At 44.3% G+C, this 14,013-nt stretch overlaps 1 protein-coding gene across 1 annotated transcript in view; it reads right to left on the bottom strand.

Moving 5' to 3' along the window:
* CRAMP1 (cramped chromatin regulator homolog 1) overlaps positions 1–13,522 on the bottom strand; it is a 1,694,263-nt gene extending 1,680,741 nt beyond the window's left edge. The window contains exon 1 of the mRNA XM_044088908.1: positions 13,258–13,522. Coding sequence (XP_043944843.1) covers positions 13,258–13,522 — 265 coding nt within the window. The remainder of the gene's footprint in view (positions 1–13,257) is intronic.
* Between the last annotated feature and the right edge of the window lie 491 nt (positions 13,523–14,013).

The following is a 14,013-nucleotide window of genomic DNA, read 5'->3' as shown; positions in this document are numbered from 1 at the left end:
GGGGGGGGGGGGTAACCCTCTAGCTGCCAGAAGCTGCTCCACAACCCTCACTAGATTCTGTTCCGAAAGACTCCTGGTGGATCTGAAGGATGCTGCTGGAGAGTCTGGTCTCTTAAGAAAATGACTAAATTGCTGCCCCAAAAAGGGGTCATAAGATGGAGAATACCTAGTTCTGGGAAGGTGCTCGACCTTCAGAACTGAAGGTGTCATGACCAGTGGAGCCGTGTAAGACATTGGAACCGTAGCCAGAGATGGTGCCGATACAGGTACAGTAGTTGGAGCCTGTGTCACAAAGTTGGCACCGCGAAGGATGGTTCTGAAGCCGGTACAGTGGAAGGAGTCTGAGTCAGAATCAATGGCGGCACCGAGGGAGAAGACAGGGACCCTGGTGCCGGAGCTGTCTACGCTGATGGTGCGGGAGAAGCCCGGTGTCGACTCAGTTCTGAGGAGGATGGGGATGTCGGAACCGAAAGACTCAGTTTCTCCTTGTGCTTTTTTTATGTCTTTATGCTTAGGAGGTAGTGAGACCTCCATCCCAGAAAGAGCCTCCACGAAGGGCGATTTCAGCATACCCTTTAGAATAAGCTTGTTCTTGTGTTCAGTCAATGTACAGTTGCTGAAGCTAGAACAAATGTCACAAAAAACATTAAGGTGGTCAACGCCCTAACAGTAAACACACCGGGCGTGACCGTCAGAATTAGGCATCTTACACCCGCACTTATCACACTGTTTGAATCCAAGCTTGGCCTTATCCACCATTATAACGCACTAGTACTACCCCACAACTAACTACATCTAGCAACAAGAGTTAGGACAGTGAAAGAAAGCACTTTTTTTTTTTTGTACAGAGAGCAGGAAGAGTACCAACAATGGTACTAAGAAATACCAAAAAGGTAAGAGGAGGGCCTACTAAGGTAAGGAGAGTGGGAGTAGTACCAACGATGGTACAAAAGAACTACCAAGGTAGTGGGTAGGGTTTAGTCAGGTAGAGATGAGAAACAACTTTAGATGATAAAAACTAACACTAAAGATTCGAAATAACTACAAAAAAGGCTACACTTAGCTGAAAGAAGGCTTGGCTCGTCTGACGAGGAACGTGGCAAAAGTACAGTTTTGTACCTACCATAAATGTAGATGTCCGATAGGTATGCATCTGCAGTCCTTACATATGGGTTGTCCTGCCTCAGGCAGCCCTTCGATCGGCCGGATTCCAAAGTCTGGGTCAGGCGTCGGCTGATATCCCCCTTTCCCGACGTCAGAGCTCCTGGGATATAAAAGCGTCAGCCGACGCCATCTTCCTCAGTTTTTCTTGCCCCAGATGCCAGTTGCCCTCTAAGTAAGGCTAAATTTGGAGAGATGAAAAAATTCCAAACATGCACAGCAATAAAAAACAAATACACCATAAAAGATAACCCCAGATAGCTAAAATGAGGGATATGTACCCATAATATACCACAGATGGGTAGGAGGGAGGGAAAACCTGACTGCAGATGCATACCTATCGGACATCTACATTTATGGTAGGTACAAAACTGTACTATGTCCTTCAAGGATGCATCTGCAGTCCTTACATATGGGTAGAATACCATAGCCAAGCTGGGGGAGGTAGGACCTAAGAAAAGGATGGTGTAGCTAATATGCCCTGCAGGACTGCACTAGCAAAGCCTGCTCTGGATCTGGAATATAAGGGCAAGTTGTAATGCTTGGAAAATGTATGCACAGAGCTCCATGTAGCAGCTTCTAAAATGTCCTTTGTAGCCACCCCTCTTAAGAAGGCTGTGGAGGTGGCTGTTGCTCTGGTGGAATGAGGCCTTATGTTAGCTGGCACAGCTTTTCCATGAAAGGAGTAACAGAACCGAATGCAATTTCCTATCCATTTTGAAATTGTCTGTTTGGAAATTGCTTTTCCTTGTACACCAGCAGCATATGCTACAAAGAGTTGGTCAGTTTTTCTGTAAGTCTTAGTTCTGTCCAAGTAGTAGCGCAACTGTCTGTGGATGTCCAAAGTATGCAGAAGTTTCTCTCCTTTATTTTGTGAATTTGGAAAGAAGGTCAGCAGGTGAACAGCTTGGTTCAGTGAAAACCTGGATACCACCTTTGGCATGAAAGAAGGATTGGTTCTCAAAGAGACTCTGTCCTGATGAAAAATGAGAAATGGCTGTACTGCCATGAGGGCCTGTAATTCAGATACTCTTCTTGCTGAGGTTATGGCCAGAAGGAAGGCAGTCTTCCAAGATAGGAATTGTAGTTCTGAAGATGCTGCTGGTTCAAAGGGAGGAAGAGTTAATTTTTCCAACATGAAGTTAAGGTCCCATGTAGTTTTTATCCCTCTTAGAAACTGCCTTAGTAGAGGATGAGAGAATACAGGTGGATCAGTGTTGTACTCTGCTGAAATTGCTGAAGCATGAATCTTTATGGAGGAATAAGAAAGGCCATTATGGAGCATTTCAGCCAAGTATTCCAAAATATGTGGAATGCTCATGACTGTCGGATCTTGACCCTTTGTGGTGTTCCAGGTACGAAATCTTTTCCATTTTGCTGAATATGCTTTTCTTGTGGAAGGCCGCCGGTCTTCCATGATGATATCCTGTACCCTCTTGGATAGTTCATCTTGGCGAGGAGTCAAGGTATTTTCCAGGCTGTCAGCTGTAAGGTTTTAAGGCTGGAGTGCAGAGTCTTGTAATTGTGTTGTGTCAGTAGAAGTGGCCATTGTGGTAGAGGCCAAGGTTTCGTGCGTGACATGCTCCTTAACAGTGGGTACCAGTGTTGTCTTGGCCAGTCTGGAGCTATCAGAATTACTTTTGGTTGCTCTGTCCTGATCTTCAGTAAGACCTTGGTCATTAATGGCAGCGGTGGGAATGCATATACTGTTAGAGTATTCCAGCTGAAGGAGAGGGCATCCACTTTCCATGCTTGAGGATGGTATGTCCTTGTGCAGAATTTCCTCAGTTGATGGTTGTGGTGGGAGGCAAATAGATCTATGTCCGGCCTTCCCCATGATTGTGTTATCTGGAGAAAGATATCTGGGTGTAACATCCATTCGTGTGGATCCATGATGTTTCTGCTCAGGCTGTCCGCCAGTACATTGTCTTTTCCTGGTACGAACTGGGAATGCAGCTCTATATTGAGTTTTAGGGAAAGTTCCCACAGATTCATTGCCAGCCTGCAAAGAGGGTATGAATGGGTACCTCCTTGCTTGTTTATGTACCACATAACTGTGGTATTGTCTGTCTTTATTAACAGGTGACCTTGGTGCAGGAAGTGCTTGAAGGCCTCGATGGAATGTATCACTGCCAGCATTTCCTTTTGGTTGATGTGCAGATGCAATTCTTTTTGTGTCCATTGTCCTTGAATGCATCTGCCGCCCTCCATGTGTGCTCCCCATCCGTGGTCTGAGGCGTCCGTTGTAACGGTTTGGCTGGTATGTGGCTTGCTGAAAGGCAGGCCCTTGTTTGACTGGCTTGCTTTTGCCCACCACAGGAATTCCTTTTGAAGGCATGGAATGAGGGGGATCAAAGTTTCTAGGCTGTGGCTGTGCTGAGACCATAGACTCCTTCGGTACCATTGTAGCTTCCTCATATGCAGCCTTGCTAGTGGAATCAGAAGAATGCAAGATGCCATGAAACCCAGGGCCTGCAGGATTTTCCTTGCAGTAAGCTGGGTTTGTGTTGTCAGATTTCTGAAATAATCCGGTAATTGTGCTTGTTTTTCTTCTGTGAGAAAAGCCATTTGGGTGTTTGTATCCAGTTTTGCACCCAGGAAAATTATTCGTTGGGATGGAACAAGTCTTGATTTCTGAATGTTGACTGTGTATTCCAAGGCCTGTAGTAGTCGGATGGCATAGTTTAAGTGTTTTACCAGTGTTAGCTGGCTGTCCGCTTGTATGAGGCAGTCGTCCAGGTATGGATATATCTGAATCCTTTGAAGTCTGCAATGTGCAATTACTGATGCCAGGCATTTCGTGAATACTCTGGGCGCAGTAGATAAGCCAAAAGACAATGCTGAGAATTGATAATGCTCTGAACTTGCAAGAAATCTGAGGTGTCTTCTGCAACTTTGTCTGATAGGGACATGCAGGTATGCCTCCTTGAGGTCTAGAGTTACCAGCCAGGACCCCTTGCCCAGCATGGGAAGGAGTTGCTGTAAGGTCAGCATTTTGAATTTTGGCACGATGAGGTAAGTATTCAGTGCGGACAAGTCCAGAATAGGCCTCCATTGCTTTTCTTTTCTTGGAACAAGGAATAGTCTGGAATAAAATCCTTGGCCTTGTTCTGTGGGAGGAACCCTTTCTATTGCTTTCATTTGTAGTAGTTTGGAAATTTGCTTGAAAGCCTCTGCCCTTTGGTTTGGTGGTAGGTTTGGCATGCCTTGTCTTTTTGGTAATGTATGAAAATGGAATCTGTATCCTTTGTCTATTATTTGCAGTATCCATTTGTCCTTTGTAATACTGCGCCAATTTTATGAGAATAAAGATAGCTTTCCGCCCAAAGGTGCTTCCAACTGAGCCCTGGTTGGCGGGGTCTAAGTCAAGTCATTGAGATGGTCCTTGTGTAGTAGTTGTAGGCCCTGCAGTACCTCACTGGTTAGGAGGCTGCCATTGACGTCCTCTGTATGAGCCTCGAGCTTGCCCTCTACCTCTGGCATGCCCGTTTCTGCCTCTGAGATCTGTCTGTGTCCAGAAAGGACCAATTCTTAGAAGGCCAATTTCTGCTGAATCTTGGTGGTTGGACCTGGAGAAAATCTTTGACTGTTTGTACTGATTTAGCCTTTTCCTCAAATTTTTTTAGGACCTCTTGAGCCGTGGAGCCAAATAACTTTTGCTTTTCCAGTGGAGCATCTAGAAGCTTTGCTTTAACATGATCTGGCAGAGTTTGTTCCTTCAGCCAAGCATGTCTACTTATGACTGCACCTGTCATTGCTGACCTACATGAAGCTTCCAATGCATCATAACCACACTGCAAGAAATGGTTGCTAACCTGCTGGGAGTTATGTACCAGATCCTGAAGTGCCTTGCGATCTAGGGGTTCAGATGAAGATAGTTTTTTATGCAATTCATCTAACAAATACTCTTGGTACTGTATCATATGGAATTGACAATTTAATGCCGTCATAGAAAGAGTGGAAGAAGTATACACTTTTTTACCCCATCTCTCTAAAGCCCTGGACTCCCTTTCAGAAGGAAGTGGATTTTTAGTAGTGGTGGTTGCAACCCCTTTAGGGCCCTGGGAAATAGTTTCTGGGTCAGCAGAGTGGCCCTTGTAAAGGTAATGATGTGAGTCCGGGACCCTGTAGTACCTGTCTGGTTTGACAGCAGCCGGAGGAAGGGAGTCAGGGGAAATGCTAGACTCAAAGTACACATCATCAATGACATTTAAAACAGGAGGAATAGCCAAAGGTCTATGCTGAGGTAAATGCAAAAAGGTCCTTAACCTCTTCCTGGAATCAGAGAATTCCTGGCCCTGCCATTTGAAATGTTCTCTCATGGAGTGAAGGGTCTCCCCAAAGGACAACTATTCAGGAGGGGAGGCCGAGGGAATAGATTCCTCTGCATCAGAATACTCGTAGGCCGTAAAGGCCTCTTCCTGGTAGTCTGATAGGGCAGAGTCATCTGAGGCCTCATCAGAAGACTGGGGATCTGTGTGCTCAACCCTGGGCCTTTTGTCTAGAGGAGGTTGAGAGCCCCTGTCCGGATGTGGCTGAGAGCCCCTAATTAAGGAAATAAAGTCCTCAGCTAAACTTAAAATCTGTGAACCGGTAGTGGATCCCTGAGGAATAGCCTTGGGAGGGAGAGATTTTGGCTGTTTAGCAGCTTTAGCACGTGTGAATGCCTTTATGGACATGGATACAGGAGGCCTGGCTGCCCCACGTGCTGGAATAGTTTTATCCAGAGAAATGGTGTCGGATGTTTCCAGAGCACCGGTTTCAGAGGGGAATTCTATGACCGACTCAGAGGAGGCCTCCGGGACCGAGGTTGTCGGTTGTGCGGTTTCGTCGGTCGGAAGCACCAAGGATTCGGTTTCAGCAGAGACCGAGACACTCACGGTAGGCCTAGGCGTGGTTTCGGCCGAAACCACGGTCCGCGTGTCGGTCCTTGTCCTTCCGTTTTTTGGGTAAATGAGGAGTCGGAAGCTCCGACGGCATATTGTAACAGTAACTATCCCCAAAAAATTCCTCTGCAAACTCAGCCCGACGCCTAAGAGTGCATCTATTGAAGGAAGCACAGGCTGCACAGGCCGAGACATCGTGGTCTGGGCCTAGGCAGGGGAGGCAGTAAGAGTGGAAATCCTTATGAGGTATTTGTTTCCCACAAGTTAAACAATTATTAACTTTAACCGTTTGATCTGACATCGGCTGAGGCAAGAAAGAGTCCCCAACGGGGTACTTAGCTTTTTGAAGTCTTCGGTAGCTGAAATTACAGGAGCTGGCCGACCGGCACTTGTGAACTGCTTCTGCTTCGGGCACCGCGCGGCAAGAAAGACTGGGGAAGATGGCGTCGGCTGACGCTTTTATATCCCAGGCGCTCTGACGTCGGGAAAGGGGCGACATCAGCCGACGCCGGACCCAGACTTTGGAATCCGGCCGACCGAAGGGCTGCCTGAGACAGGACAACCCATATGTAAGGACTGCAGATGCATCCTTGAAGGACAGAGATCTGGACATACTATGAGAGGGGCATTGTGGGTAGGTCTTAGCTGAGAGTTTTTGGTGTGAGCTTGGTACCGGCTGTGTTGGTTCAGAGGATGAAACAGAAGTCCTAATAGTAAGGAATGAATAAAGATTTATATAATCAGATCAAAAGTTAGGATGTCTGAAATGTGGAGAGGGTGTTAGGTAGTGCTAGAAGGGCTGTACAACAGACAGAGTTCTGATGCAGTAGTGAAATGGGTACATGGGGGCTAAAGAATTTATTACTGAGAGTTAAGGAATATCAATGGCATACGAGTAACTTGTGCACATCATGGTTTCTCCCTTTTTTAATTTCTCCAAATCTTTTGGGTTTCTAATACCACGATGTGAATGGACCCCATCCCCAAGTCAAAGTGTGAATAAAGTTCATGAAATTAGTTTCGTTTCACTATGACGTCAGCCAAAAGTGCTCTTTGCAGTACCCGCAATGTGCCCAGTAATGACTCCTGCAATTTGTATGGAGTTACATGCATTGGTAGTGTATTTAAATAGGACTGTAGACTGTTTTTTATAAGACCCATTGCTCCTGCTACTATTAGAACTATCTGGGTATCTTTCTTGCACATTGGTCTTGTTTCCGTTTGCAAATCCTGATATTTTATGACTTTTTGTCTCTCTGTACATAGGACACTGTAGTCACTGGGTGTGGCGATTTCAATGATCAATGCTACTTTTGTCTTCTTTTCCAGTCTATGTGGTGTAAGACGGGTCTCAAAAATGGAACTAGTTGCATGCCACTGACAGTTCACTGGAAGTACTGAACAAATACAGTTAAGTGAGCCTTAAGAAGCAGCAGGAGGGAAGGAGGAAGAGAAAAATGTAGGGTACTATAATTACGAAAATTTGTATTAGCCAACATAATAGTGCAGGAAGGTGGATGAGTGAAATGAGTACTGCAATTAAAACAGCAGAGGAAAGCATAGAATAAAGGAAGAATTTAAAAAAAATGCTGCAGCGGGGTGGCCAGGTGAGAAAAAGCAAAGTAGGTCTGACGGAAAGCACTGTTTGTGAAAATAAGGAAAAAAAGAAAATGCCCTAAAAGAAAAGAAAAAAAAGATACAGTAGGCAGGAAAAGGGGGTACAAAGAAGAGGATAGTTTGGAAAAAGTGATCTTGATAGGGAGATTTCAGGAAATGCAAATGTAAATGGCAGAATGAATGGGGCCAGTAGATAGTAGTAGTAAGCTGCCATAGATAGAACCATAGTGGTAGTGAAAAGACTCAGGAAATTTTTGAACATACCTCACACACAGTTATCAAATGGGGAAAAGAGACAAATAAATAACAGTTTAATGGACCTGGATAAAAACTAGAAACCTAAAAGGGGGAAAGTAAGCCAGGAGTAGGGCAGGCACAACAAGCAGGACTGGGGAAAAAAAAAGGCTTACAAGACTACAAAGAAATGTTATTGTGGACTCCTTTAAGAATATGAGGAAAAAGGCATATGGTGGCTTGAAAGTTAACACAAAAAAATGACTGTTATAATTCTATCTTGGAATATAAATAAGTTGATCAGAGAACAAAGGGTAGGAAAAGTTATTACATATCTAGCAAACAGCAGGGCCCTGACAAAACTGTTACAGGAGATTCATCTTTGTAATGAGGAACACAGAAAGCTTGCTAACAAAAGTGGGATGAATGGGGGTTTGGGAAGGACTAGAACGAGAAAGAAAAAGAGGAATGTCAGTATTCTAGAAAAGGAACAAAGTACAGTTGAGTAAGATCTTGCCATCACAGTAGATGTCCTACTTCCCACTGTTGCAGTATTTTTTACAAATGGGATATCTTGCAGAGGACAGATGAACACCCGGCCAACATACCAAATTCTTAGCTCCTTCCAGGCACTGTACATCAGACATATGTCTAAAGAGTAGGACACAAGTGACGTACAAGTGTTTAATCCTCAGAAATGAACTGCTCAGAAGAGCCAGAGTAACCCAAAGAGGAGAACTAATGACGTGTATCCAAACAGGGAAGAAAATGGGGGGGGGGGTCACTTTTCCAAAGGAAAAGTCACACAGAAAAGCAAAGAGAAGTAACGAGGAACAGAATATTGAAACAGTGAGAAGTAGGACATGCACTGTTGTAGCAAGTCCCCTCCTTATCACTGCTGCAGTATTCTTTACAACCAAAAGAATACAAAAGCTACTGACAAGTATTCTATGAGGAAGTCACAGAGGAGCCCATCAACAGCCCATGTAGGAAAACCCTGGCAAAACCAGCTCTAGCCATAGAAAGCATATTTAACTTAGAATGTTCAGTAAAAATATGTACAGAAGACCAAGTAGCAGCTTACAGAACAGATCTAGTATACAGACCCTTGACAAAAAGCATCAGAAAAGGCCACAGCCCTGGTACAATGACCATGAATAAAAGAAGAAAGCTGCTTACCACTAAAAGTAAAGTGAGTAAACTGAAATGGCCTTGTTAATCGAAGAGGACAAAGTTTGCTTACAAACTGCTAAACCCAATTTCCTGAAATGGGCCAAAAGTTACTTTGATTTCTTTGTAGAACCAAAGTATGAAGAATTCTTTCAAAATCATTCTGTGAAGAAGGGGAAAAAAGGCAGGAAGATGAAAGTACAGTTGTGTAAGAACTTACCAAAAGTATAAATGTCCTACTGATCACTTCTCTGCAGTATTCCTGACATATGGATGGTCACCGCTGACATCATGCCAGAGTACCACAGCTTTACTTTTACGAGGTCATATGCCAGATGCACGACCTCAGCTCATATACACTGGGGTATAAAGACTGAGGTACGAGAGTGGAACCTCAGACTATCTCCAAGCCAGCAGTCTGAAGACTACTGAGACAGGGAGACTGTTTCATCTAGGAGGGGTGTAGCTCAAATAGGCAAGATAATTTCCTTCTTCCATGCAATACAAACAGGTTAAGGCAAACGGTCAGAGTAGGAAAGCAGAAGTGAGGAAGAGAAGAGGGGATGGAATACTGGAACAGTATCAGAAGGGAATCTACTGATATGTTAAGTTCTTAAAACAACTGTACTTTGTCCGGACTGATGCCACTGTTGCATTATTCCTGATATATGGGTGATTACCAGAGCTGAGGTAGGGATGAAGGGTGGCTGGCTACTGAGCATAATTGTCCAGTATTCTAGACAGGACTGATCTACAAAGCTGTCCTGGATCTGGAGAAAGCATAATTTTGAAGTGATTGGTAAAAATGTGGATAAAAAGACCAAGTGATAGGCTCTAAAACAGACCTGGTGTCTACTCCTTTGGGAAAAGCCACTGCCCTACTAGAATGTGCTTTAGGTCAGGCAGGCAAGGTCTCATCATAGTGCAAGTAGCAGAAAGAGAAAGCCTTAAAAATCCAAGCTGCGATAGTTTGTTTGGAGACTGGCTTGCCCAATCTAGGGCTCATAAATGACAAAAACACTGGTCCGGTCTTTCTGAAGGATTTAGCTTTGTCCAGATAAAATCCGAGTTGCCTATGAATGTCCAGAGAATGCAAGATTCTTTCTCCCTGTTTTGTGGAATGGGAAAGAGAGCAGTAGGTGAAGAGCCTGACTGAGGGACAGCTCAATCAGTACCTTAGGCAAGGAGGCTGAATTAACCCAGAGAATCACTCCGTCCTTGTGAAAAAAACAACAAAAGGGGGAATGGCCATTTGAACTTGCAACTCAGAAACCATCCTAGCCGAGGTGACACCCAAGAGAAGGATAGTTTTCCAAGTGCATAATTTTACAGAAGTAGATTCAAAAAGTGGCAGTATATGCTTTTCTAGCACACAATTAAGATCCCAAAGGGGGAAAGACGAGTTTCCTTGGTGTGTTTAGATGTAGGACTCTCCTGAGGGAAAGCTTGACCTCAGTCCAAGCCATAATTGGGAGGCAGGCATTGATGAATCACAGGTGAGCTTTTATAAAAGAGTAGGCCACATCTGATTAAGAGCTCACAGAGATAATTTAGTACTGCAGGAACTTTTGATACTAGTGGCTTCTAACTACATTTGATGCACCAATGGGAAAAACCTCTTCCACTTAGCTGTAAGATTTTCTAGTTGTGGGTCTCCTAGATTCTAGAAGGACTTGAATGACCTCTTCGGAGAAAAGGTGTCTTTAAAGAACCTAAATCCCATTATCTAGAGGTACAAGTTGAAGATAGAAGATATGGATGGAGCACAAATCTTTTGCTACAGTATTAGGTCAAGTTGAAGAGATCTTTCCCTTTTCCCTTTGTGAAGTGAAATAACAGGAAAACACTGCTGCTTTGGCCAAAAGAATGCCAGTAAAAGAAAAAGGTGTTTGGGTGTTTCTTTTTGAGCCTTAAGAATAATTTTTGGAAGAACAGTGAGAGAAGGAAAGGGACAGAGGAACTTCCCTGTACAGTGGAAAGAAAAGGCATCCAACCTCCAGGCTGTGGCAGTACACTCCCTGGTGCAGAACAGGGGAAGCTGATGGTTGGTTGCTGATGCAAAGGGGTCTGAGGAGTGCCCCACTGAAGGGAAATCATTCAGAAAACCTCTCTGTTCCAATGTCCATTTGTGGGGTCCTCCAGGGAGCAGTTTAGGGAGTCTGCTAGCACACTGACATGAAAAGGGATTATACGGCTGTGATATCCATCTTGATGGACAAGTTCTATGCCTGCTTTGATAACCTGCACAGTTGGTAGTGCCTCCCTGTTTATGTACCACATGACTGTGGTGGTGTCTGTGTACAACAGGAGTGATTAAAGTTTCCAAAGGTGGTGAAAGTTTGAAGAGCCCTCATTTTTTTCAGACTGCTGTGTCCTTTTAGGAGCCGAGGTTAATTTTTCCCTGGACTCGGTGTGATCCTGCCCATACCTCCAATGCATCATCTGAAGCATCAGTGTGAACCTGTTGAAGAGGAGGAGGAGGTGGTGTAAAGAGCAAGGCTAGGTTGAGAATGACCTGTCCCTTCCACCAAAGCAGCTCCTTGTTGCGACTGGTGAGTAGAGGAATCAAGGTGTCAAAGGGGTGACAGTGCTGGGTCCACAATGATTTCAGTTACCACTGGACTTTCCTCATGTGAAGCCTGGCCAGAGGAAGAACAGGAATGTTGGCTGTCATGAGCATCAAGGTTGTTAGCATCTCCTTTGCTAAGTATTGGGCTGTAGGAGAGATTTTTGTAAAAATGGACACAATGAACTCTTCCTGGGGTGGAAGACATGCATTTTCTTTGTTTCCAGTCTGCAGGCCAGGAAAACCAGATCCTGTGGGATTTTTTGTAGTTTATAGTGAAACCCTGACCAGTCAGTAGTTGGAGGGCGAAGAATAGATGCTGAATAATTTAAAGAGATAGTCTAGATCATTAGGTCATTCAGGTATGGGAAAAGTTTGATTCCCTGGGTGCAAAAGAAAGCTGCTAATGGAGGTAGACGTTTTGTGAACACTTCTGTAGCTATGGAACCGTCAAAGGCAGAGCACTAAAATGACAATGTGAGGACTCAGATGAATATATAAGGATTCTCCGGTAAGTAGGACAAATGGTTATGTGTAAGTAAGATCCCCTACAGATCGAGGCATTAAGTGAGCTTGGTGGAGGATGAATGGCAGGAGAGTGTGAAGACAGCATTTCGAAAGATGGTACCTTCAAGTAAGTGTTTAGAAGAGATAAGTCTAGGATGGATCTCCACTGCTCTTCCCTTGTGAGTAGAAATATCCTGGAATAAAAACCTTTTCCCATGAAGTCCTTTGGGGCTTCCTCAATGGTGCCATGACTCAAGAGGTCTTGAACAACAGGGATAATTGGTTGCAGGAAGGCTGTGGCATACTTTCAGATGAGGAATATTTTCCCAAAACAAGGCATAATCATCCTTGATGATAGTTTGGACTCACTTGTCCAAGCTAAGTTTCCCACCTACTCAGGGAGAGCAAGTGTCTCTTGGAAACAGGTGTAATATAAATGAGGGCAGGGGGACAGGGGCTGCTGAGATAGTTGTAAGACTTTTGCTTCCAGAGGAAGGCCTCCCTGCTGCTGTAGGTTCATTTATTTATTTTTTTTTAAAAGGAAGAGTACCTTTTCCTACAGGCTGTTTCTGAGCTGTCCTAGGATGAGGTGGATTTAGATGGGTAGATGGTATCTAGGAACTAACGAGAGTAAAATCAGTCTGCAGTCTTTCAGTCTTACTGTTATCATCCTCAGGGCTGTCACTCCATTCAAAACTTTCCAAGACCAAGGTAAGTCATTGCCCAAGGGAAGAGTCTAAAGGATTTGATTTAAAATCACAAAGATAATGCATGGCTTTGCAGTCAGCCTACCAGTGAATAACCGATCCAGCAGAAGTTGCCTAGAAGAAGCATCTACAACATCTTAACTGCACTTAATGCTGTGTCTGGCTATTTGAGCAGTCTGCGATAACAGGCTCTGCATTTGATGCTTAGACTCTGTTGTAGGATAGTACAGCATAACTTTAGTTAAAGAATGCAGGACCGATACCATGCACTTTGTCATTTGAGTATTGTTACCTGCCCAAAAACTAAGGGAGGCAGATGTGTAAACCCTCTTTCCCCATCTATTTATAGCCCTATTACCTTTATCTATAAGTAGAGTGTTAGCACAGGGCAGAAGCTTAGAGACCTTACCTGAAAACAGAGATACTGCAAAAGGGTCTGCCACTAGATTCTTGTAAAAATATTTTAGGTCATCAGGCACCCTGAAAATTCTGTTTTTTTTAGGAGTTGGTGGTTGAAAATCGGGTGCAGAAGAGGTGGAATGAAAAGCATCCTGGAAAGCCTCAAGGACAAGAGGGATGGGAGAAGGGGTAGGGGTGCCCATCTGCAAGAGACTGTAATCTCTCTTCTGATCAACAGACACCTGAGTGGATTGCATTTCAAAGTATTTAATCATGTTCTGGATAGTCTCGCCAAAAGAAGATTCCTTAATAGGGGAAATCTGCTGTCCACTTCATCGGAACAGATTAGTCCTGGAGAATGCAGCTTAGAAGAATAGTCTAGTCAGAAGAGGAAACCAGGGAAAGGTTTTGAGGAGCAGCCTGTAGCTGAGAAGACCTAAAGTAGACAGCCTGTGAGAAGTCTATCCACTCCATTTCCCTAGTTACTGAGGGAAAGGACACTTGCCTAGTCTTCTGCTTTTTCTTTGTAGGCATGATGTCTGAGTGGTTGAGATGCAGAGGTTTGGAACCCTGTCTGACTTCTACTAGAGAACCTGGAATATCTTGTATAACTAAAATCTGAGAGACGCAGTGAGGTCCCTTGGAAATGATGAGTGGTAGATCATCAGACATACCAGCAATCTGCCAAGTCCTCAGAAGAAATACCAGCCTCTGATGGGGTCTTGATAGCTGGCAACTAAGAGGTAACTTGGTGTTCCGCAGGCTC

Source organism: Protopterus annectens, chromosome 12.part0 (assembly GCF_019279795.1).
Source record: "Protopterus annectens isolate FY-2018-M chromosome 12.part0, PAN1.0, whole genome shotgun sequence".
In the NCBI taxonomy this organism is placed as follows: Eukaryota; Metazoa; Chordata; order Ceratodontiformes; family Protopteridae; genus Protopterus; species Protopterus annectens.
The sequence above is the reverse complement of the archived record's forward strand: the minus strand, read 5'-3'. Positions and strand labels throughout refer to the sequence as shown.